Source organism: Propithecus coquereli, unplaced genomic scaffold (genome assembly GCF_000956105.1).
Source record: "Propithecus coquereli isolate 6110/MARCELLA unplaced genomic scaffold, Pcoq_1.0 Scaffold91, whole genome shotgun sequence".
In the NCBI taxonomy this organism is placed as follows: domain Eukaryota; kingdom Metazoa; phylum Chordata; class Mammalia; order Primates; family Indriidae; genus Propithecus; species Propithecus coquereli.
In genome coordinates this window covers 547,630-571,356 of record NW_012155396.1, presented here as the reverse complement: position 1 = coordinate 571,356, position 23,727 = coordinate 547,630, and the positions used below count along the sequence as shown (strand labels likewise).

General features: G+C 39.1%; 1 protein-coding gene across 1 annotated transcript in view; it reads right to left on the bottom strand.

Moving 5' to 3' along the window:
* Window positions 1-23,727, bottom strand: part of GHR (growth hormone receptor) — a 301,616-nt gene that overhangs the window by 73,325 nt on the left and 204,564 nt on the right. The window contains exon 3 of the mRNA XM_012664727.1: window positions 16,602-16,667. Coding sequence (XP_012520181.1) covers window positions 16,602-16,667 — 66 coding nt within the window. The remainder of the gene's footprint in view (window positions 1-16,601; window positions 16,668-23,727) is intronic.

The window sequence follows — 23,727 nt, the reverse complement described above, 5'->3', positions numbered from 1 at the left end:
TGGAATTACAGGGGTGAGCCACTGTGTCTAGCCCTGTTTGAACAGTTCTGATAAATCATTTCATCTCCTACTTAGTTATTGTGGCTGTTTTCTTTGTTTTTTTATTTGTTTGTTTATTTTCGTGTATAAGGACACTGCTTATTCAGAATGGGAAATAAGGCCCAGGGACTAGATGACAATGTTCCAGATATCTGTTGCCAAGGGCCATCCAAAAGGAACCAGCTATTATGGTTTTGCCTCCCTTAAATGTGGCTTTATGTCTTCCGTATTGCTTTCTAAATATCAAGTGCCTCGTACCTTATTACTTTCATAATTTCTTTTTTTGCTGAATATTTATCTTCAGTTTATTTTTTCCCAGATCCATTTTTTATTAATTTTAAATTAATCATCATAATTGTTTTATAAATACTCCATATTCCATATTCCATTTATAAAATTCCAAATTAGTATCTCTTTTAAAAAAATGTTCTAAAGAATCTCAGATTTTGGGTCTGGCATATTTATATAGCTTTCCCTTATGTTAATGAGATGTTAATGATTTACTACACCACATATTTTCAGAGCTGAACAGAAAAAGGAAGAACATTAACATCATGCTTGGGGGAAATTTTTATGCAAGCTTATAAAGAAGGTAGTATTTATACTTATTTACAGATGAGCAGCTAAAGCCTCAGCGGTTAAGTGTCTTGTCCAAAATCCCACAGCTAGTAGGTAGCAGTGCTGGAACCGAAGCCAAGTCTGTCTGGTGCCAAGTCTGAGTGCCCCAGTTAGGCTTCTGAGATGGTTCCTCCTTTGAGTTTCATTCTTCAAACACCCCTTTCACTTGAGGGAAATGTTAGGAAAATCAGCTGTGTTTTTTGAACCTCTCAGATAGAAAAGATTATCATCGCTATTCAAGAAACAAGAAATACCAATCAGGTTTAAGAGACAGGATCTTAAGGGCTAAAGGTATTGCAGGTTGTCACAGTTTGCTGAGGTTGCTATAAAATAGGTAAAGTCAGAAACAACCCAAATCTGCAGGCAGTTGCCACATAAGCTGCCAGTCAGGTACAGGACACTTTCTATTATTTCTATTTCTATTAAATATTTCTATTTCTCCTCCTCTTCTTCTTCATGCTCTTACTACTACTACTACTGCTACTACTATATGATTGTTATTATATATTTAGAACAGAACAAGGGAGTAGGGTTAGACAAGGATAAATGAAATTCCGGATTTCTGATATTAACAAAGGAGGGTGAGGAGTCTCTTGTTTTGAGGCTTGGGGTAAAGAGAGGACTAAGGCTCTAGGAAAAGCCAGGAATAGAGATGAATTCAGGAAGACAAATTATTTGCCCTCCCTTTCGTCCTCCAAAACACATGCTATACATAGACATATACACACACCCGCCTTGCACTGCTGGCCATGTCCCCCTTATCCTAGAAAATAATTCAAAAGTCTGAGTATGTGACAGTAATTCCCTGCTACCATGTTTGGAGCAACCCACAATTTCCTCTCCTCTGGGAGTAAACCTCAGAACTCTATGATCTACAGATTGCTAGAACACTTGTAAGGAACTTGCACATTGTTGTCACACCTGATCCATGTAAACATGAGGATGTAAATATAAATATTCCCATTTTGAAAATTTAAAAACACATGCTTCAAGAAGTACATAATATTTAAGCACCCAGAGAAAGTATTGTAGGCCAGGTTTTCTGACTATGCTCTTTTTACTTTCTATTTCTTGTTGTTGAAAATCTCCAGTCTTTATAAATTAAAAAAAAATTGAGATAAACCTTAGATACACTAAAAAAACGCACATTTATATTTATATTTGGATGACCTGACAAATGCACAGTGTCACCAACACCCCAATGAAGATACAAAACACCATAATTTATGGTAGCGTAAAATCTAGAACCACTGGAAAAGTCTGTTAAAGAGGAAAGAAAGCCATATTCAGGGGGCAAAAATCTTTAAAATAGGCATTTTATATATCTATGTAAGGTCCTTTTGCCAAGAGGGATGAGGGGAAAATCGAGATACAGTGTTGATTTTTCTAAATCATCTTCTCGTGATTTCATTCATTCTTTCTTCAAGTTGCTGAGCTTTTCTACTCTGCATTAGACTTGTATATAAGACTCCTAGGAGCGTATGAAAATTAAATAAAGGCATCAGATCTTTCCTACATTTTTACTTTGGCATTGATTTTATTATATTATTATTATCATACTACAAATCTCTCAGTTACAATTGGCTAATCAGCCTTATTCATATTGAAAAGGAACCCATAATTCCATCTTAAACTTTGCACAGTGCAGCTCAGTGTTTTCTACTCAGATAGTTCTCAACCATAATGTTATAATTATACCATTTTCTCAGCAGCATCACCCACATACTATAATTATAGTCAAAGCAAAGGCTATGTTTATAGTGTACTAAAGTGGATGGAATTGTTTCATTTTAAGTGATTCATTTACCTCCTCTGTTGGTAACAGAAATGCATGATAATGGAAGAGTCATTGTCTTAGTATGCTTCTCTGAAAAACAATTTCGGATACTAAGAAGCTAAAAAAGAAAATAAAACCCCCAAACCACAAACCCTAACATGAAGAAGTATGCAAGACACAATTCCCAGTCTGGTCCCACAATGACTTCTAATTTGAAAATCTAGGGTGGGCGAGGGAATGGAGGCCAGCATGTTGTGGTGACTTTGGGTCTCAGGGATGCCCTCACTTGCTTTGCTTTGCTGCAGGACATCACCAAGCACCTCAAGGCAGTTTGCAGGATTGATAGCAAAGCAATATTATCTATCTAGGCTCTAAGCTTTAGGATCTTCACTCATTCAAGCACAGAGAATGTCTATTCTGTAGAACTATTTATTCCCTGAAGACATTTCATGCATACTCTCTACGGGCCAGGCACCATTTTAGGTGCCAAGTACATGGCGACGAACAAAGCAGAAGTTTCTGTACTCATGGAACTTAATTCTAATGTGTTTTACACCTGTCTTTTGCTTATTTTCCTGGGTGAATAAAAAAAACTCCTTCTACTTTTATTATGAGTGATGTACACTCACCCATGTTAACTTGCATGCCAAAATGTCACTCGGTCATCACACCAACTAAAACCCATCATTTTTTTGATATGTAGGCATAAACTATGCCTGAAAAGGAGAAGAATGGAGAATGAGTGAAACATGGTGGGGTTTAATTTGCTGGGTTCATTTGTAATCAGCTATGAAATCACCTTCCAGCCCTGTGACATTACGAGGAGTAAAAATAGACACTTCATTACCAGTGCACCTCTTCGCTGCTTCCCCAAAGCAAAGCCACTCGTCTAAAATGTTTAGTAAAACCTTACCATTCTTCAACTTGCCCTGCTCCATGGAACCTTAGGTGCAGGAGGACCAGAAGATAATGTTGTGAGAAACCATAAAGTGCGATTTGGTGGGAGATGAGCCATATCTAGGCACATGTCTCCTGGCTATATTTTTGGAATTATTTTTAAGAGTGTATGTTTTTCTTTTTTTCTTTTCACAGTAGGCCAAGTTACTGAACCAATTTTCTTAGAGCTTAGGCCAACAAGCGGATGCATACGGTGCAAATGAATACTTTTTTTGGTTCTGAGATATACAAGGGCTGAACTTAGGGCTCCCAGAAATCAGTCAGCAACACTAGGGAGCTTAATAGTCTGTTGTTTTTGGCTATTATTTAGATTTCATCTTATGTGAGCTTGAACGACTATGCTACCCATAATGCTCTCAGCCTCTAAGCCCCCAAGCTGGGATGGCGGAGCATTGGTGAGCGGAGAGAAAGCAGGCAGAGTGGCCTGGACAAGGGAGAGGTGGGCACATTTCAAACATTCTCCATGGGCCTGCAAACACAAGCTTGAAAGTTATAGCTTCAAGGGTAAGGAGTTAGAAGGCAGAAACAAACAAAAGCCTGTATTTAGAGAACTGCAACTAACTGGTTCTCTCCTCTCTTCTCTCTTTCCTCTTGGTTTGTGATTAAATCAAAGCCTATTGGTTATCTTTCCATTTTTGTTTGTTTCAGGAGTGATGAAAGGCTAATCCAAAGGGGAAGAATGTAAATGTTCCATGGCCACAGAGTCCTGGAATCTTTATTGGGACACAACAGTGTTTGCTATGATGTGATTTCAGTTTAAGAAATAGCTCATACCAACAGAGTTTGTTTGCAAACAGATACCAGCATGCCAGAAAACAACAGCAATGAGATCTTCAGTTCAAGTTGAGCTCAGGTATGACCTAGAGCCATACTTGTAAAATTCTAACTAAGTCATTTATTTTTCCTTGCCACTTGAAAACAAGTATGTCTTTCAACATCAATCCTTCAGGACCACAAATTTCTACACAATTCATTCAATGTCTAGTTAGCTAGAATGCAAACATTTTGTGGGACTGGTGTGGAATTGTGAAGTCATTTTTCCTTTTTCAGATATTCTGGGCTGTTTTCAGGAAAAAAGCAAATTGTGTTATCTTGGCCACATTTCTCCTTCTGTTCCCATTTTCTCCACTCTATCATGGTAATATTTCACCAGGCTACCTCTATAAGAACAGCTGAAGGCAAGATTGTCCATGCACATATGCAAATCCTCTAGGGAAACCACTGTCAACTTTTAATGAAGGGTGGGCTCCTACCCAGGGAGAGGTCAGTACAGACATTCACACTCTAAATGTTTGGACACTGTGGTAGACTCACATGCCTGACGCATGCCGTGCCCCCACCACTGAATGTAGCTGGGGCAGGGCCAAAACCACTAACAGCTTGTGCTCCTTTGGATATTAGTGTCCATTGAGGTAGTAATAGGTAATACCTTAAAAAGAAGTTCCCTAGTCAACTATTTCCCAGAAGTGTTGTGGTTCATTCCTTTCTCTTGGATATCCGTAATGCACACAAACAGATTAGCACCTCTGACAAGTTCTGCAATAGCTTTGCACATCCCAGCATTTCCTAAGCACTAGAGAAATGCTGTGCTAAAGACGGAGGGTGTGATGTGTCTACAACCCAAAGAATGACAAAGATTGCCGGCAGTCACCAGAACCTAGGAGAGAGGCATGGAGCAGATTTTCCTTCAGAGCTTCCAGAAGGAACCTATCCTAATGACACCTTGATTTTAGATTTCTGGCCTCCAGAACTGTGACAGAATAAATTTCTGTTGTTAAGCCGCCAAATCTGTGGTAATATGGCACAGCATCCCAATGAAACAAATGCAATATGCCTCGTATGCATACATACGAGATAACTCATGGTCCCCAGCTCCTCGAGCCCCAAAGTCCTCATCACACAGCCTGCAGGACCGACTGAAACCAATAGCAGAATTTATCACAACCATGACTGCCTGCTAAGAACAAACACCTCCAAGATTTTGTAGGACCTTGTTTGCTTTTCCTACGTGAGATAGAAAAATGGCAGAAGAGGAAATGCATCTATTGCTCTCAAATTTGAGAAAACAGTTATATTACCTATCTGTGTCAGTCTTAGTGTTGGGGGAAAAATGCCAAATTCAAATGCCATGAAATCTATGTTAACACCTCTCCCTCCCCTTCCCTTCCCCATTTGCTTTTAGGTTATTCCTGGAATTCAGTATGACACTTATTTAACAATATTATTAAGCTTCCATTTTGTGCAAGGCTGTGGCTAAATTAAGAGGAGAGGAGCAGAGCATATAAAGATAAGGGAGACTCAGTCCATACCTTCAAGGAACTTGCATTCTAGAAAGGAAGATACCATTAGTACACGAGCCACTTGTGGCTGGTTCAAAGCAAAAGATGCACAACTTTAAAAGTTTTTGGAACTCACAGAAAGAAAACCTTTTGTCACAGTAAAGATGGGATCAGGCGTTTCTCCATTTCTGAGGACCTGTGTGGGGAATGCCTGGCAGAGCTTCACGGTGGCAGGTGCACAAAACCATATGTGCCGACAACACAGAGCACAGATGAGCTGGCTGCAAATATTTGCTTTCATAATAATTCAAATTTTGGATTTTAAAATTCTATTTATCAAGGAACGTTAAGAGAGAAAATAGAAAAGCTGAAGGCTGCTTTTCCATGACATACGAAAAATCAAAAGATAACCTGCAGCAGTGAAGACATGAATGACACTTGAGAATACCTGAAGGACTCATGAATGGCTTCTGAAAATACATCTGTTATGCTGTGAGGTTTCAGGTCTATGAGTCTTTTACAGTGCACAATTTCCTAAACGTAGAGTCTTTTGTCTATTCTTGAGCATGAATTCACTGGTAGCAGTCAGTTTATTAAAGAGCCACAAACCTTCAAAATCAAGTTTGCCCTCAAACTACAGCTGTATGTTGCACTGATCCTTCATGAAATAAATGTGTGACAATGATGACTGTCTCAGACAATCCAGTTGCAAATAATTGCCCATTATATCCATCATCAAGCATCTAAAGGTGTTCAGCCTTCATTTGATGGAGTATCTTTAATAACAATGAATGTGTATGTCCATTCAGTTAATCCTTACTGTATAATATACAGTTATGTGCTGCATAGTGATGTTTTGGTCAATGACAGACTACTTCTTAAAACATAACCATAATGATTTTTTGTCATTAGAAATAAAAATTTTTATTTTATTTGTTTACTTTTATTATAAAAGCAAATATGCTCATTGTAACAATTTAATGTTTATGAATGCAAGTACAAACATATAACCCATAAAATGTATATACCAATGATGCAAGTAGAAATATAGTGCAAGCCACGTATGTAATTTAAACTTTTCAACTACAGTCACGTGCCACATAAGGATGGTTTGGTCAATGATGGACTGCATATGCAATGGTAATCCCATAAGGTTATAATACCATATTTTTACTGTACATTTTCTATGTTTATATATACAAATACTTATCATTTTGTTACAATTGCCTGCTGTATTCAGTACAGTAATATGCTATGCAAGTTAGCTCAGGAGCAATAGGCTATATCATATAACCTAGGTGTGTAGTAGGCTGTACCATATAGGTTTCTGTAAGTACACTCTGTGATGTTTGCAGGATGACAAAATTGCTTAAAGACACGTTTCTCAGAATGTATCCCTCTTGTTAAGTGATGTATGACTATAGTTTATTTCAGAAGAGCTAACTATGAAGTAAACTTATAAAGTGAATCCTGAATTCTCATTAATGCCAGTACCAAATTTCAGATAATTTGCTACAGGAGACTAAAAGATGGCAACCTGTACAAACTTGATGACTAGTTCCTTGAAATACTATATCATAGAAATAATCACTTTTTGGTTTAGAACAGGGTACAGCATACTTTTTCTTATAGTACCAGACAGTAAATATTTTAGGCTTGTGGACCTCTTGTCTGTGTTTTAGCTACTCAACTTTGCCGTTGTACCCCCAAAGCAGCCATCATCAATCTGAAACAAATAGGCATGGCTGTGTTCCAATAAAACTTTATTTACAAAAACAAGAATTTGGTCTCAGGGACAGTTTGCCAACCACTGGTTTAAATATTTATTGACCTAAAGAAAAAAAAACATAGAAGTAGCTTGTTTTATACCATATATTATGAATTACATGCAAATAAATTTCCTATAAATCATACCATATTTTTAAAAGCCCTTTGAAAGTTGGATAACCTCTTTTCTAAGTGATAAGTTATTTATTTAGTAAATAATTACTCCTTGTGTTATTTTTAGTTTAAATATATGTTATCTCATATTGCATGCATTTGCCATGAGGCACACCATTACTTGAACTACTATTTAACAGTACCTACGCTTGAACTCTTTGTTAAAGCCATAAATCTTTGTAAATGTGATATATAGTCTGCTTTCTCAGTATATAGATTAATTTGTATTATAGTCAGGGCACACCTATATAATAAATTCAAGATTTTTCCTCAGTGCACACGAGTGTACATTATCTGAAAAAACTGTTCACCATAAGTAGGAGCTGGTGTGAACCAAGGGCCTTTTTGGAATGACAGATTCAGGTGTCCTCTCCTGGTGAGAGGCCCCTGTATGCAGAAGCAGGGACTCTTTTAGGAGCAGCCGTTAGAGTTAGTTTTGAAGCTACAGAACTAAGCAGCAAATCAGCAGGCTGCAAGCTAGAAGAACTCATAAGGTCACAACCAACTGTCAGATGCTTTAACTTTCTAGAGTCACTAAAAAGTATTCACCACCCACTAGGGTCACCCAGGGTGAAAGATTGTTTGTCTTGGATTTCATCCTTGAAAAATGTGTGTTATGCTTTGAAAGAGGAATATACAGTATACACATATTGGAATTTTTAGAGAGATGCTTTATTATCCTTCTCAGGCTTCTAAACAAAATTGTTGCTCACTTTGAAGATCAAGGGTTATAAAGGCCTATGCCCACAAGCAGATTTCTAACTATTTTCTTATTGTTTGGGTTCCAAAAGAAATAGAAGACCTTGATATATGCTTACAGCCAGAAGGAACCTCCACTCCACAGGTTTCATTATCAGTGGTCTATGATTACGCATAGAGAGGAACAGGTTTCTTGTCAACTAAACGGTAAATATCTATTTACCACTGGTCATGGTCATGGCTCAGCAAATTGCTTGGAGTTGAAGGATAAAAAAGTTAAGGCCTCATATTTACCTTACACAGAATCCTCCAACAATTACATGTTATAGCAAGGCAGTGTGTAATAAAGCACTAACATGCATGAAACTAATGGCAGTCATTATCTGGGTATTGCAGGCTGGAAAAAAGTCACTGCAAAGTCCATATTTTGAGATAAGTAAATACTGCTGTTTGAATTATCAATATATATGCATCATCTATGCTTTATTTTGTTTACCTATTGACAGACACAACACATTGCTCTGACAAAATCTTCTTTACTCCTTTGGTCTGTTAAGAGACTTAAGTAAGCTATTTTTTCTGTATCTCCATTTCTTCTTATATAAAGTGCATAATTTTACCTGCCTTCCTTCTATTTCAGTGAAGCAAGGAAGGGGGATGAATGTACCCCTAGGATGCTTGGTGTTATCTAGAGATTGGTGTTGTGAGTCAGGAAAGGCTTACCACTAGTTTGGGTGCAAGAGAGAGCCAACACAAACAGTTTCCTTAAAAGGGATCACAAGAATCTATGTTTACTTACTGAATCATTTACTGAATTGTTTATAAACGAGTAGACTGTCAAGAATTCAACGTCAGCTTCAATGTCAGAATCCAATGTTAGTGCTGCTCTCTAATGCATGTCCAAAGCTCAAGTTCTTTGTAATAAATAAAGGCTGCGCATTCACTCTAAGACACCATCTCCGCAAGGACGCACTTCCCTTATGTCGTGCTTATAAGCCCATGGGGTTGCAAATATCTGATGAAAAAGAACGCTGAAAGCAGAGAGAGTGATAAAGCTCTTATGGAGACAGTGATGGGCCACAGGCAGGAGTAGTACTACTCACTATTCCCTTGGCAGCTGAAGGGCCAACAGGATACCAATGATATCACAGAGATGTCCTGTGCCATACCCCAAGACCAGACCATGATATTAGTTCCATGACCTGAAGTTAAAGTTCTGTGGAAGGCTTTCAGGAAAGACTGTATTTATAATCAGCAATAGACAATAGAAATTTCTCCTCCTGTATCTCTTTCTCCCTCTCCTTTTATTTATGAAGGGGCATGGAGGAGACTCCGTGGTAGCCAAAGAATACTTAAGATACTGGGGAGAGCCAGGTTTCTATTTTTTTGCATTTTTTTGTCCATGTGAAAAATTCAACACTATTCACTAAACACTCAGCATGTATCAGGTACTTAGCAGGTACTGAAGGATATAAGGATGTATAAGATATAATCTCTATCCTTATAGATAGTATAGTTTATTAAGGGGTAGGGGACAGAATGCACACAAAAGTCTACATTAGGTTGAACCAAATGTCATAATGATTTTATGGTCCAAAATAGAGTTGAATACGGGCAATTTCATAGGGTTCAAACTAATATAAATGTTGGAATAAAATAAGAACCATGAGAGAATACAATAAACACCATGTAAACTTACCATGGGGCCAGATACCATCCTAACTACTTTAAATATATCAACACTTATCATTCTTACAACAACCTTATGAGGTAGGTATGATTAGCATCTGTACTTTAAAGATTCAAAAAACCCCAAGACACAGAGAAGTTATGACACTTTTTTACGGTCACACAGGAGGTAAGCAGTAGAACTGAGACTTAAACTAAAGCTCTCTTGCTCCAGAGGCTAAGTTCTTAAACCACTGTGCTACACTCTCTTTCCTTGAGAGGGAGAATAAAAGGGCTACAGAGATTCCAAGGGAGAAACATACAACCTCTTGGAGGAACTGAGAGAAGATTTGTGGATAAAGTGCTCTTGGAAATATGCCTTAAAGGTCAATATCCATGAAGGATTGTTTCAGATTGAGAGGAAAGAGGATGGAATTTCTGGTAAAGAGGTCAGTATGAACGATATAATGAGGGTAAATAGAAGATAACTGAGATAAGACTAGAAAAATGCATAAGATCCATGTCGTAGAATTTCTTGAATACCTGGGAGATAAGTTCATTTGTAATTTAGAAAACAGCTTGGGAGCTAATGAACATGATTGGAAAGAGGAATTGGTGGATCAGAGGTAGGCAGGAAGATTTAACCTAGAAGGAAAAAATAGGAGAGTCTGGAATAGAAAAGAATAGGAGGTAGGAAGAAAATTAGGAAGCTAGGACAGGAGTCCAGCTAAGAACGTATAAGGACCTAAACAAGCAAGATGAAGTTCACTATATTAATTTTTTGTCTCAAAAATGTGCTTTTATTGAAAAGTCAAAGTAACACAATTGTGAAGGAAGTTGTTTGTGAACTTCTAAAATTTAAGCAATTCATTTGTTGTACCCATCTAATATGATAATCTTTTGTAATCCTTTCACAAGTTAACTCTGACCTCAGTCATTAACGTTTGTAATATTAGACTAATTTATGATCCAAAGGGCAGTCAATGAAATTTGCTCCAGTTGGATATTCATTTTATTTTGAGGTGGAAATGCTATTGATCACAAAATTTATTCTTTTATAGTAATATATGAAAAGTGCAGTAAAAAGTAATGACTTTTAAAAATGAGAGGAAAAAAATAGCCCCCCTCAGAAAGATGTGCAATCATCTAAAAATTTCTCTCTCAATATGTTTAATAAAGTCTTTAGGCTCCCTGGTACCAAAGTGCTTGGCAGGCACATGGGTAGTGGTTTCAGATCTGGAGACACAGTGCATCCTGTGTGACCCAGCAGTGGGAAGACAAAAAGGCTTGTACTTGAGACTGTGGTCAACATGTATCCCCCTTCTGTTGCTATTTGGCCCAAATGTTCATCAAATCCTCTATCAATAACCAATCATGGCAGAGAAATAAAATTATTAGGAAAAAACAAAGAACACGGAAACACAGCACTGTAGCTGAGGAGTCTGCCTTATTCCGGAATACTAAATATGCTTTGTTTTTCTCTAGAAGATTATAACCCTCCTTTATCCCTCTCCTCAGAAACAAAAAGCGGCTTTCTTTGTGGTGAATTTATAGCATTACTTCTTTAAAATATAACAAAGATGTCTGTATATCTCTTTAAACTGAAAACTCTCTCAACATCCTTCTTATCCTAAGTATGTGTTTTTGCTCATGTTTACCCTGGGCTGGCCTTGCATGAGCAGAGTGTGCTGCTATCCACGTATGTGAACTGAAAGGTCATCACGGGGTTACTAACCAAAAACAGCTCTTCCTTTCCAGAAAATGTTTCTTAAGAATCTACTCTGTGGAAGGTATGTTAGCACACTAACACAAACACAAAAACACATTAACACAAACACACCCATTCACATGGATTAGGCCATTTCGCCAGCACAGCAAAACCATGAAGGCTTAGAAAATGGGACAGATAATTTTTGGTAAACAAAAGAAGGAAGAGATTACAGCAAGCGGTGATTCCTTAGGTGCATAGCATGGGTAAATTTTAGCTTGTCTGGTTTGACTGCATGCTTCTTTCCAGAGCTACTGATGCTTGGCCAATGATATTTAACTAAAGATAAATCATGTTCTGTGGTCATGGATCTGTGAGTTGTCTCAGGACAGAATGTATCAGTCTCTCAACATTGTTTAGTAATATAATTGGACTTATGACTTGTACTTATTTTGGTAAAACCTGGGGGCTGGGGGTCTGATGGCTAAGGCCGGCCACATAGTTAGACTGTGCCCACATGACCAGCTCACTATGGGGAGACCCCACCATGGGAAGACTTTAGGATTCCTGGTACCGAGGTGCTTGGCAGGCACATGGGTAGTGGTTTCAGATCTGGAGACAAAGTGTACCCTGTGGGAACCAGCAATGAGAAGACAAAAAGGCCCGTACTGGAGATATTGAGACCCTGGTCAACACGTATCCCCCTTCTGTTGCTATACTGTATTCTTTGCCTGTAATAAAACTGTCCTGTGAGCATAAATCATTTGATTCCTACGAGTCTTTTCAGCAGTGGAACACGTAAGGTAATAATGTGTAATTAACACAGGTGGGGAAATCTGATCCTCTTTCATAGGTCCTAGCCAGACAAGAGGCCCCACGATAACAAAGGGTGCTGGTGGGAATTGCTAAGTATGGAGAAGGATAGGTAACCAGGGAGATATTAAGGATGTTTTCATTTAATTCATTTATTTGCAATATAATTTAGTATTTACTATGCTCAAGGTATCATTTTAAGTACTATGAATTATATACAACTGTGAATAAGACACAGCTGTTCATAATCCAGATGCAGTGATAAGAGATACAGGCAAATAATTAGACTCCAAAGCAGCATGTTATATATTCCTTAAGAGGAGTGTTATGACCTAACAGGTACAATGCACATGATCTGGGGATGGGCACACTTACAACTTTGACTCAAATGGTACAAAATCAATCTATGTAACCAAAATGTTGGTACCCCCGCAATATTCTGAAATAAAAAAAAAAGAGTGGTGTTATAGGCTGAATTGTATCCTCCCCAAAATTTATATGTTGAAGTCCTGATTCCCAGTTCCTCAGAAGGTGACTGTATTTGGAGAAAGGGTCTTTGAAGAGATAATTAAGTAAAATGAAGTCATTAAAGTAAGCCTTATTCCAATATGACTAGTGGACCTCATAAGAAGAGGAGATTAGGATACAGTCAGGTAGAGAGGGAAGACCAGATGATATTGCAGGGAGAAGATGGCCATCTGCAAGCCAAGGAGAGAAGCTTCGGAAGAAACCAACGCTGTCAGACCCTTGATCTCAGACTTCTAACCTCTAGAACTCTGAGCAAATAACTTTCTGTTGTTTAAGACACCCAGTCTGTGGTACTTTGTTTTAGCAGTCCTAGCAAACAAACATACAAGTCATGAAATATCATGACCTCTCCCATAAACAAGCGTGGAGAAGGGGGGAATTGCTTCAGGCTAAGGGCATCAGTGTTTTGACTGAACTTAATGTATTAGCAGGATTTATATTTATAGAATGCAGGGTGGGGTGGAAAGAGGATAGTTCTGGAAGATTTGATAACATGAGCAATATCACAGAGGAGGGAAAACAGTGTGCCTGGGAAATGGTACCTAGTCCAGACTTACAAGCTTGGGTGGGTTTTCGGTGTCTTGGGAAAGGTTTGCAGTTTAACATTTAGGTAGTGGAGAGAGCACTAAGGATATTTAGTGTTACTCAGAGCATGAGAACATTATTATTGGCAGAGAAAGATGAATCTGAGGAAGGAGAGATGGGGCAGGGGGTGGAAGGAGAGAGGAGGGAGGCAGTTGCTACAAGGTTATTGCAACAGGCCAAGTATAAAGTAAAAGTGGCCTGGAGAGGGTGGTGGCATTTATTTCATTTACGTTTAGTTAGTTCTGGGTAGAACTTGTCCTGAGAGGGTTTTTGTTTTATTTTTATTTCATGAGGTTGTGTTTTGAATCTGAGTATTTAGTAAAGTACACATAGGAGATGTATAAATTATAATTGTGTGTTCTCAGGACATGTTGAACACAAGCTTTTCATGTACGATTATCTTTGTAATGTGAGCTTCTTGATGTTAGGACAATATCATACTTTTTCTCCCTTAAGGTACAGGGACAAATGTTGGGTATTCAGCAGAGAGTTGTGTATTTGTGATACAGTGACAATTGTAAACTGAAATAAAATCTCAAGCCCCCAAGCCAAGTGAACAGACCCTCTCTTGGCCAAGGGACCCCAGAAAAACCTTAAAGCTGAGTTGCCAGCCACGAGGAGAAAGAAGGGAGGTCAGACACAACCTTGTTACGCTTTTTGGAATTATTCTTTGTAACAATAAGATACAAAATCATCAACAGGCCTAAGGCCATGTAAAACACAGGTCAAACCACACCTGCAGGTCATCAATTTACTTAACAGATCACTCGGAGTCTCAGTATATGTCAGGTGGCTTGTCTCTGATTAACAAGCCTTTTAAGTTTTTTATCTTAACTTAAAACACTCCAAGCCGTTAGACAAAGCTTCATTTCTTTAACCAATTGCAAACCAAAGAATTTTTAAAACCACCTATAACCTGTATCCCACCCCCTACCCTGCCCCACTTTGAGATGTCCTGCCTTTTCCGGCCAAACCAATGTACTCTTTCCATGTATTGATTTGCGACTTTATGTGTAATTCCTGTCTCTTTAAAGTGTGTAAAACCAAACTGCAACCCAACTACAACAGGACCACTTGCTCAAGGCTTCTTAGGCATGGCTCTCTGGGCCATGGTCACACATGTTCAGCTCAGAATAAACCTCTTTATTTTAGACAGTTTGCGTTCTTTTCTGTTGACACAATGTACACAGTGACACAGTGAGATGATGTGAGCACCTGGGTCTGTCACATCTGGATGAGATACTTGTGATGATAAAGGCAGCCACATGTTCAAGCACATGCACTATGGCAGGTGCCCACTGACACAGACACATCCACTGACGTGGGATACTATAGCCAATTGTTCCTGGGACAGAGGGCAGGAGACTTTTGATAAGGAGAAGCTGGAAGGATAGGGGAGGTCAGTGTCAATGTGATTTACCACATACGAATGATAATTAGCTAGTCTTCTTACTGATCGCAAAGACAGGAAAGCAACATATGCCAAATGACTAGTATTGATGGGTAGGAAGTCATTCAACACCTCCTCCATACCTATAGGCTATATTTCAACACGGCACAATGTGTAGGCTCCTCAGACACTGTGAACTGACAAAGGAAATGGCCTGGAGAAATCATATTACCACTTTGGGGGAAAGCTGAGGGCAGCATATTACGTTTGCTTGTGAAGGATGGTTCTAACACGAAGCATGCACCATTAGTAACACATCCTTAATGGATTCCTTCTCATTTCCTTACAAAAAGTAATAACAGGATAGGTCACATTGTCTGTTGAGTGAAGGAAGGCTTTGGAATACATTGGCTGGGATAACCCAAACAGCCACCTCTTTTACAACTCTTGTGATAATTAGGGAGCAGATTAACATGTCAGATTCTTCCCAAACAGGAGAGTTGTAAAGGGTTTGTGGTCCAGCACAACTGGCAAGTGGATGACATTTGTTGAAAACAGTACCAACTCTCCTTTTTGACCACCTCTGAGGAAGGTGGCCACCTCATATTAGAAATCTACTCTGCAATTTAGTCATAAAATGCAAATTATGGTTTCATGACACCTAAATTACCAACAAAAGTAGCAATAGCTTAAACTCAATTAGGTCCACTGTCTTTCCTTCCTTTATTGCATAATGTGGACTCTAACATATATACTTCTACTGATGAAAAAAGATCCATATCTAGAATTTAATTAAACAGGCACCTAGAATTTAATTAAACAGGCCACCTACTATGTGATCAGGATCTTTCAGGTGATGTGAGGAATTTAGAAGAAGAATAAAATGTGGGCTTTGCCTTAAAGTTCAATATAATTAATTAATTCATGCAACCCACACAATCCAGTGAGCTCTATGCTCAGAGCTAACGCGTACTAAAATGTCAGGAGGTAAATGCCATCATGGAGTGACAGACAATGTTTCATGAAAACACGGAAGGCAGAAAAACTATTCAGGCCTAGAGAATTTGCAGAAGCTTCCCCAAAGAGCTCATGTTTGATTTTAGTCTTGTGGGTAAAGAGGAGATTGTCAAAGGACCAGAAAGGGATGTGTAAAGTCATTTTAAAAAGAAGAGATAGCTTCCACAAAGGCAGAATTTTGAAGCATAAGGTAATTTGGTGGGAGAGACAACTTTAACCTTTTACCAATGGAATCACTAGATAAATATTTCAAAATAATAATTTTAAATAGAATTTGTATAAAGAGGGTATTTCTTAAATTCAATAAATAATTGTTGATCCATGATAAATCATTTACTCTTTTTTCCTCCTTCATTAAATTGGCCTTGCTTAATTTCCAAGCATAAGCAAAACAAAAAGAAACAGACTTGCAGAGAAGTTGCAAAATAAATCCTGAAAAAATACATGTTTTTGCTTGCCTATAAAATTTCAATTCAGTCACTCTTCCAGTTTCCAATATCCAAAATAAAATATAGAAAGGACAGTAGCTTAATTAAGCATGGAAAATAATGATGAAGGAAGCAAAAGGACTGAAATTCTTACTTGTTGCCAGGGCTGGATTAACTCTTTGCAGACTCTGGGATTCTCTGCCAAGGAGAGCTGCTGTGGCTGGAACAGAAAGAGAAGGAAACCATCAGTCATCCCTGTCAAAACCATCTGGTGTGACACTGTTATGGCATCATTTTCAAATGATAAAGTATGACCTGCCCCCTCACAATAATCCTCCTATTTTAAATTGAAATTGTACCTAAAAATTGTTCACAAAAATCAGAGCAAATGAAAACCTAGTCTTAGTCATGTCTGGTCTCAAGCCTAGACTCAGTAGAGAATAATTTAAAAACAAAAAAATGCCTTCCTTTATCATTTTGAGTACAAACTTGAGTCTTACTTGTGAAAACAACGAGGACTATAAATTCTTCTTTAAAAATAGTATGAAAAACAGTTCAGTCAAAAAAGTGTATTTTTAGAAACAAACATGTGAGCTATCCTGGGAGTGGGGAAGGAATGAGGGGAAGTGAAAGTTGGACAAGAGAGACACAGAACTTTATGATGTATGATAGGCAAAAATTCATCTCTTATAAAGGCAGTTATAATTTGATTGACACTAGTAGTAGGTTGCATTAAAAACAGGAAAGAATGGAAAATACTCAAAGTAGTTGCCACTCCACCTTGAACTATTACACTGGGTTGCTTCGCAAGCATCTCAGCTACAAAAAGTATACAACTATTATGTGGGCTTGGTGGAGAAGGGTGTGTCTCCAGGATTCCCCGTATCAAATTATATTACCTCTGGGTTTTTCTTAGAGGATCAGCATGGCCCAGGCCCACAACAAACCAAAGCCAGTGAAGCTACTTGTGATATTGGGAAATATATATTTGGTCTTATCCCTGTTTCCTGATAAATTCCTAAAATCCTCGGCATCTCCACAGCAGTAAGTGTCTTTTTGTATGCTAATGAGTTGTCCATTGGCTGGGGGTTTTGATCAATCAATATTTTGAACAGTCATAAAATATTTTAAATTGTATGATCTGTTTCTTTTTATTCTGTCTCTAAATTTTTACTATTATCTTCATCTGTAGATCATTTACTCTCATATGCAATGAAGAATATGACAAAAAGCAAACATTTTCCTAGAATTTATAACATATTACATACTGATTTTAAGTTTACTGAAAGCAAAACTGCACTTTATAACATTCCCTGAAGTATACCTGCTGCCTTGATACCCTAAGTATTTATTATTACCATTCTTACCTTGAACAAGCCCACCACCCTCACTGGTCCTTGCTACAAATCAGAGAACACTCACTTCTTCATTACCTCTTGCTCTAAGTTGAGCACTAAAACATGACTTTTGATCAAGGTTCGGGAAGTTTATAATGCTTCCAACTGTGAATGATTTGTTCCACTGACAACTATGCACTACTTGAGAAAGTTCTGATAGCTCAAAGGAAGAGAAAAGTTAAGTTTAAAATAATAATAAATAAAGAGAGTGGGAGGAAACTTTTGGAGGTGGTAAGAGGTTTATGGCAAGATTGTGGTGATAATTTTACAGGTGTATACTTATCTCCAAATTCATGAAGTTGTATACATTAACTATGTATAGCTCTTTAATATGCCAATCACACCTCAATAAAGTTGTTTAAAAATAAGTTAATCATGGGAAAGACACAAACATGTGTTATTTTGGTCAAAATTATCCAGCAAGTTTCTCTCAATTTTCGGCTCGAATCTGAGAAAACTAATAAACAACAGTTTCCAGGCCTCCGATCAGCAGTAAAGTTGACAAATTCTTCCAGAATCATGGCTGAAATGGAATGTGGATGTCAGTTATGAGACCCCAAGAAGAATGTATAGCCAAACCTCAGGCCCGGAAATGTTTGGGAAGCTCTGGCCACTCTTGACTCTTCACAACCAGGATTTTGCTCTCTTTGCAAACAGACATCTGGTGCCCTCCCCTTCATGGTACATTTGGTGACATTTTCACAAAGCAAAAAGCCTTAGTCAGCTAACACTCTCAACAATATCTGATGAATCAAGACATAAAAGGAACAAATGACATCCTCATGGAAAGACCACAGATTTATGTCAGTGCCGAGTGGGTGCTGATTACAAAAGTAAAGCATGATGAACAGAACTGTGGTGTCTTAGCAAATGGAGGTGTCACGCTCAGTCATCAATTTTAATTCCTGTCAGAGCCATGTACCTAATGTCTAGCAGTGCTAAGCAGTAAGGGAAAAACAAGGGAAGACAATGAGCGATGAATCACAACTCTGAAGCACAACAAAAATTAATGAAACCATCACAAACCGTGGTCTCAAATAGGCTCTGAAGGGATCCTTTTATTAACTATTCCCAAAAAATCAATAAATACTTCCATAGGGCTTTTAAATGCTGGGGTTAAAAATGAACTAGCTGCAGCCCCTGGCCTCAGTCAGCCCACACTCTTCTAGGCAGGAAGTGGTCAAGCTCTGGAGGGACAATGGTAGGGCCCTTAACAAGTCTAGACAAGCTTCCTGGGGAAGGTGACTCCTTAAGACAGATGCTAAGTTTGAGACAAACAGGTAATGAAGAGGAAGGGAAAGTGCATTTGAGGCCAAGGGAACCACTGCTGAAAAGCACAGAGGTAAGGCACAGCCTGAGTACATAAAGATCTGTGATTTGCTGGGAGTGGATGGGACACACCTGAGTGGGGGATGTGTCATGCAGGGGGACAAGTAGGTACACACTGCGGACAATCTTGCCAAAGAACTTAATTTTCATTATATAAACACTGGGGAACTGCTGATTTGTCATGCTTTGAGGTGGAGCCTCTTATGGTGGGTTTGCCAAAACTAGAACTACCTGTAATCTGATCCTCCATACTTATACCCAACTTTGTACTCAACTTCCCAACTGAAGCATGTATCTAGACCTTGGTTTCTCTGTCTGCCAAATGGGGACGGTAATAGCATCTACACATATAAGGTTTAAATCAGTTAGTATGTGTAAATAATTTAGTCTATAATATAATTAGTGATTAGTAAATATAAGATATTCTTATCATTGTTATTTTATTGTCATTGTTATTGTTAGCCACTACCTTGACAGCAGGGGCACATGTTTTCCCATGGAGAATTTAACAATGATTTTACATTAGACTTTATGTGCTTAGGGCTTTTCACATATAAAGACTAGGATGTTGTCATAAACCCCTCCAAGACCCCCACTATTCAGGTCTTCCCTGTGCAGGCTGTATGTAAGCAGTGGGTACTTTCTCTGAGGGACTCTGGTGATGTGGTATCGGTGGAGTAGGGGATGGGAATTTACTTATGTCTCTACTGTATTATTAAAGGAGCAAGAATGGGAGAATCAATGTTCTGGCAAGTATTGTAATTCACCAACTGTGCAGCAATGGCATTAGAACCAACCCTGGGGCCGGGCGCAGTGGCTCATGCCTGTAATTCTAGCACTCTGGGAGGCCGAGGCGGGAAGATCGCTTGAGCTCGGGAGTTAGAGACCAGTCTAAGCAAAAGCAAGACCCCATCTATACTAAAAATAGAAAAAAAATTAGCCAGGCACAGTGGTGGGCGCTGGTAGTCCCAGCTACTCAGGAGGCTGAGGCAGGAAGATCACTTGAGCCCAGGAGTTTGAGGTTGCTGTGAGCTAGGCTGACGCCATAGCACTATAGCCCGGGCAACAGAGCGAGACTCTGTCTCAAAAAAACAAAAAAACAAAAAAACAAACCAACCCTAAACAGACAGTGCAAACACAAGGAAGTGAAACACGGTACTGCATGCAGCAACCATTCTATCCAACGACAGGAGACAATGCCTAAAAAGGGCCTCTCACAGCATCTGCTCAAAGTAAGCATTGGGTAATGTTGGCCATTGTTATTACTGTTAGCTTATGATTATGATAATGATAATGACAGTGTTGTAACTGCCATAGAATCTTTATGTCAAGGCTTCCTCTGAGAAGTTTTACTTTCTCCTTCAGGCAGCATAATTGCTGTCCACCCAGCAGCCCTGGGTACCGCTCATACTCTTCCTTGCTGTAATCGCTTATTCGCCTGAGCCCAATGGTACACAGTAAGTTCCTTGGGGTGGGTATTGCCACTTTCATCTTTGTAAGCTCTAGAAGGAGCACAGGTATAGTATAATAGAATAATAAAGTCTGCTAAATAAATGAGGCAGATAAAGATCAATTAAAAATGCTTTAAACTTTGGCTTTGGGATTAAAAGGAAATCAAATAAAATAGTTTATTCTCAGAAAATGGTGTCTCCCCTTGGAAATCTCAAGTTTGCTTTTCCTATCTTTTTGAAGTCTATTTATCCTTGACCACATTCCAGAAATTTTCCCTGTTCAGATCTCACCCTCTAAAGCTCTTTCCAGACCCACCTTTGTTTTCCTGTCCTTCCTTTCTGTCAAACTGTAATTCCCATCACCAAAGAGTATTTAGTTTGAAGTCCTTATCTCTCTCCAATCTGCCCTTGCAATATGGCTCAAACTCAAGCTCATGGTCTGGCCGCATTGATGCTGTGCCCCAGACCATCTTGCTGCCTCTGAATGGGCTAAGCACATTTTATGGGTTTTCCCACTTTACCCTCGCAACAACTCTCTGAAATGGGATATTATTAGATTTTATGGATGAGGGATCTGAGGCCCAGAAAAGTTAAGTGACTTGTCTGAGGCTACCCAGCAATTACATGGTAAAGCCCAAATTGAACTGGAGCCAGATTCTGATCCCCACCCCACCTGTTTTCCAAACTTGTCTGATCAGTAAGATCTCTGCAGCGTTTATTAAATGTATAGAGTCCAAGATCCTGACCCAGATCTATGGAGTCTTAAACCCTAGGGCCCTGGTCAATGTGCATGTTGGCAAGGTCCTGGGAATCTGTATGTTTACCTTGTCCTCCGGCCTTCCTCCCTGCCAGGTGACTCTTACGGCAAGAAGACAAGATGAGAAACTGTTCACTATACTTCCTTGTTCTGGTCAGATTCACTGTATCTTCTGCAAGGCTCCTCTTCTAGGGCTTCCCCGATATGTGCTCACAGCTGGTACTCATTAGGAGGGACTTGATAAAGCACGTACTGACTGAGTTTTTGAAATGTCGCAGGCATTCTGCAAAGCCGAGGATTTGGGCAGAAATACCCTTCAGGGGTCAATTCTCAAGGAACCAAGTAAGACCTGTGCTGCCCTTGCAGCCAGGCCTCCTCCTTCTGTCATCACTGGGTGGTATCACCCAGCGGGTCCTCAGGCTACAGCTGTCTTTTCAGTCACAAAGTCCACTGGGCCCAAGTGCAGGGACAGTTCTAAGCTGCAATTTCCTTTCTTTTGTGGCTCATTGAATTAATTGTATTCCCACCCATAGTTTCTCCTGAACTAAAGTATATTATCTTATACACGATATAACTCTTGGCAGCTCTAAAGAAGACTATAATCTGAACAGGAAATCTCTGAGCCTTTCCAATAGACAGTATTACCTCCCCACATCTCCACGAGGGAGTGAGTTTCTTTTATACTTGAACAGTAAATCATACAGCATATTACGTGAGATAGAGAATTTAAACAGAGAAAAAGGAACCCTGAAATGGTGCTGGTGGCTTCAAACGCTTTTTAATGCTAAAAAGGCTGCTTTACAGTCAAAATATAATGAATTTGGAAGAGAAACCAGTGTCATGAAAAGAAGCACATGCTGCATACACAAAGAGTGCAATGCGCACCACCCGAAGGATGGACATATTTGAAACTCGAACTTAGGGGTGGGGGGGGGGCAAGGGCAACATACGTAACCTAAACATCTGTACCTCCATAATATGCTGAAATAAAAAAAAAAAAAAGAAGCACATGCTTAAATAAACCTGCAGGCGCCATAATTTGCTGTAAATGTATTTTGAGAGTAGCTGGACCTTGAGGTAACAAGAATTAATGTGGAATGAGAGATCATAAAGACCTCCTTTTCTCACAGGTCCCTTTTCTGGTTTACTGGGACAAATGTGGAAGTTTCCTAATAACTTCAAGCTTCTCATATTCCTTTCTTGTCCCTCAGTGCTCTGCTTGGTCGAGTTTTTTACAGACATCCTCTGATACAAGCTTACACATGTACTGAGACATCTGCTTGCAATTACAAACGAATACTAGAGCCTGGCTTTTCAAATGTAGCCCTTTGCATGACAGGGCCAGGTAGAGGTGCAGTGACTTTTGGAGAGCACACAGGAGGCGGTGTTTTTACAAAGAGTACTCAGAGGAATGCTCAATATGAATGCTGGGTCTCAGCTGGCCTGCATCTTCCTTCTGCAAAACTTCCATGCAATTCCAGCTTTCCCTTCCTACTGCTATGACAGCCGTGAAACATCCGGCCCAGCTAGCCACCCAGAGCTGCTTTTCATTATGGAGAACAGCAGGGGTATCAACATCAGGCCATGAGCAGTGAGAGATTCCTCTCTGCCACATGATACAAGGAGCCCAGATTAATCACAGCAATGCTAAAAGGAACAAAGAGAATCACAGGTTGGCACTAGGCCAGTCAGGAGCATCTGAATGAAATGGGAAGGACAGACAAGAGACTATTAGAAGGTCAGACTGAGGTGTGGGGAGAAGGACACAGTGTTTCTTCCCTTATAATGTTGTCTTAGATGCTTTTAGTACCTGTGAATTCACTCGTTAAAAACAACAGTCAGACAAATCAGTCTGGATTTAATGTAATTAAATCAAATTAAATCCAAAGCTCAGATGGTGACTCACAGATGAGGTGCTGGAGACCTGTGTTCAGTGGCATCACATCATTAACTTGAAATCAGCCATAGTGGGAATATTTACACCATAAAAATTGGCAAATGCTACAAAAAAAGGCTCTCTAGCATCCGTTACTTTGAAAATTCTATCTACCTTGCAAGGTCAGTTTGAGTGTCTTCTCCTTCATGAAGCACTTTTTATTTCTCCCATTTGGAATACACCTCTTCATTCTTTGTGCTTCCACAACACTTTTTTTTTTTTTTGTAGGTGTGTGTAATAGACTTTATTTTTTAGAGCAGTTTTAGATTCACAGCAAGATTGAGAGAAAGGTTTTAGAGTAGTTTTAGATTCACAGCAAGATTGAGAGGAAGGTATAGAGATTTTCCTCTTACCCCTCACCCCCACACATGAATAGGCTCACGCGTCGTCAACATCTCCCAACCAGAAAA